General features: G+C 46.2%; 1 protein-coding gene across 1 annotated transcript in view; it reads right to left on the bottom strand.

Moving 5' to 3' along the window:
• Positions 1-928: 928 nt before the first annotated feature.
• LOC107045668 overlaps positions 929-1,900 on the bottom strand; it is a 6,344-nt gene continuing 5,372 nt past the window's right edge. Inside the window, exon 3 of the mRNA XM_015268000.1 lies at positions 929-1,893. Coding sequence (XP_015123486.1) covers positions 929-1,893 — 965 coding nt within the window. The remainder of the gene's footprint in view (positions 1,894-1,900) is intronic.

Here is a 1,900-nt window from a genome sequence, read left to right as displayed (position 1 = left end):
GCTCTCTAGCCTTCGCAAAAATGGAGATATCAACTTCAAATTTGAACAGGATCTCCGTCTTATGACAAGGACGGTTGGGATTGAAACTGGGCTGAATCGGCCCAGCAGTTCCGGAGATATTCTATTTTTTATGAAAATCGATTATGTGTAATATGTCGAAAACTAGTGGACCGATTTCACTTCTTTTTTTTTTCAAAATATTCGCCTTGCTGTCCCCTATCCAGTTCAATTAGAACCTATATGGCCGTACTTGCAAAATTTTTGAGATATTTCTACTGTTTGGAGGGAAAACTGAATTTAGGGTGGATTGGGAAAGGGGCAGTGGAAATGCCGGTGAAAAACGAACGCACTGCGTCTATAAAAAATATACTGATTTATTCGGTGGAATCGAACCACCTTAGCGTCACTTGTTACACTCTGTTAATTGTCACTTAAATTAATTCAAACTGTTCTGAATTTTAACACTGGAGATTTTCTGCACAATATATTGAATAATAGGAGAATGTACTGAGAATTTAAATAGGAGATGTACTGAGAAAACAAAAATGTCTCGAACGGTGATGTACTGACACTGTTCGGACAACCGAAGGTAGCTTTAGAAGAACGATATACTGCTCGCTCAACTCAGTTGCTACGACTCTCTACGACTGACTGTAACTGACTCTGAGATTCGGTGATTGACTAGGCCTGACCGTTGACCCGAGGTTTCCCGAAGATTTTCGTAAGTGGCCGATCTGTGGTCAACCGTTGATAGACTGAATTTTGACTGCATTTCAAACACCCCGGGGGCATTCAACATCAGGTTGTTGAATTACTGGATCTGGTTTCTGCTGGTCTGGTTCTGCTGATGCTTGCTAAGGGGAGAAAAACAGGGTGAGAGACGTATCACTTGCCAAATTAAAAACATATGGAAGATGATACTTAACTCTCAGTCCTGCAGTTCCTGGATGTCCCCTTGCTGTTGATCGTCTTCATCATCTGGGTGATCTTCTTCTGGAGGTTGTTCTGGTGTAGGTGGGTCTATAGGAAGCAGACAGAGCTTGGTGATTGGTCTGTCAAACACCGAGTGGGCTGCTGTGATGTTCTGGAGATTAGGCGACCCATCTTGATGTCTGCCGACTTCTGCTTTGCTCGTTCTGACTGTGGCTACTCTGGTGAGCCCATCTGCTCCTGGTCTAGTCGCGATGACTCTGGCGATTGGCCACTGGGCTGGTGGAAGGTTATCGTCGACCATCAGCACCATGTTACCAACCTCGATGTTCTGCTGGCGTGTCTTCCACTTGTAGATAGCCTGGTATCGTTGGAGACACTCTTTGGACCACCTGGACCAGAACTGTTGAACTATCCGAGTCACGAGGTTCCATCTCCTCATCTTGAGGGGATTCTCGTCGACGTAGGATGACTCTGGTACTATCTGTAGAGGCTCGCCGATTAAAAAGTGTCCTGAGGTGAGAACCTGAAGATCTTCTGGGTCGTCTGACATCGGACAGATTGGCCTGGAGTTTAGGCAGGCTTCAATCTGAACTAAGACTGTGTTGAGTTCCTCAAATGTTAGCGTTGTCGTTCCCAGGACTCTCTTGAGGTGATGCTTCGTTGATTTTACTGCTGCTTCCCATTTGCCACCAAAATGGGGTGCTCTAGGTGGTGAGAAGCTCCACTGAGTGCCATTGGTGGCGAGAGCAGCCTGAACACGTTGATTTTCTTTAGATGCTTGGTGATAGAGCCTTTCGAGTTGATCTGCTGCTCCGACGAAGGTGGTGGCGTTGTCACTGTACATGACTGCTGGAATACCTCGTCTTCCGGTGAATCTCTTGTAAGCTCCGAGGAAGGCTTCTGTGGTTTGCCTGTTGACGAGCTCTAGGTGAACTGCTGACGTGGTGAAGCACACGAACACTGCGAT

Source organism: Diachasma alloeum, unplaced genomic scaffold (genome assembly GCF_001412515.2).
Source record: "Diachasma alloeum isolate Michigan unplaced genomic scaffold, Dall2.0 Dall_scaffold_01045, whole genome shotgun sequence".
Lineage (NCBI taxonomy): Eukaryota > Metazoa > Arthropoda > Insecta > Hymenoptera > Braconidae > Diachasma > Diachasma alloeum.
This window is presented reverse-complemented; position numbering and strand designations above follow the sequence as displayed.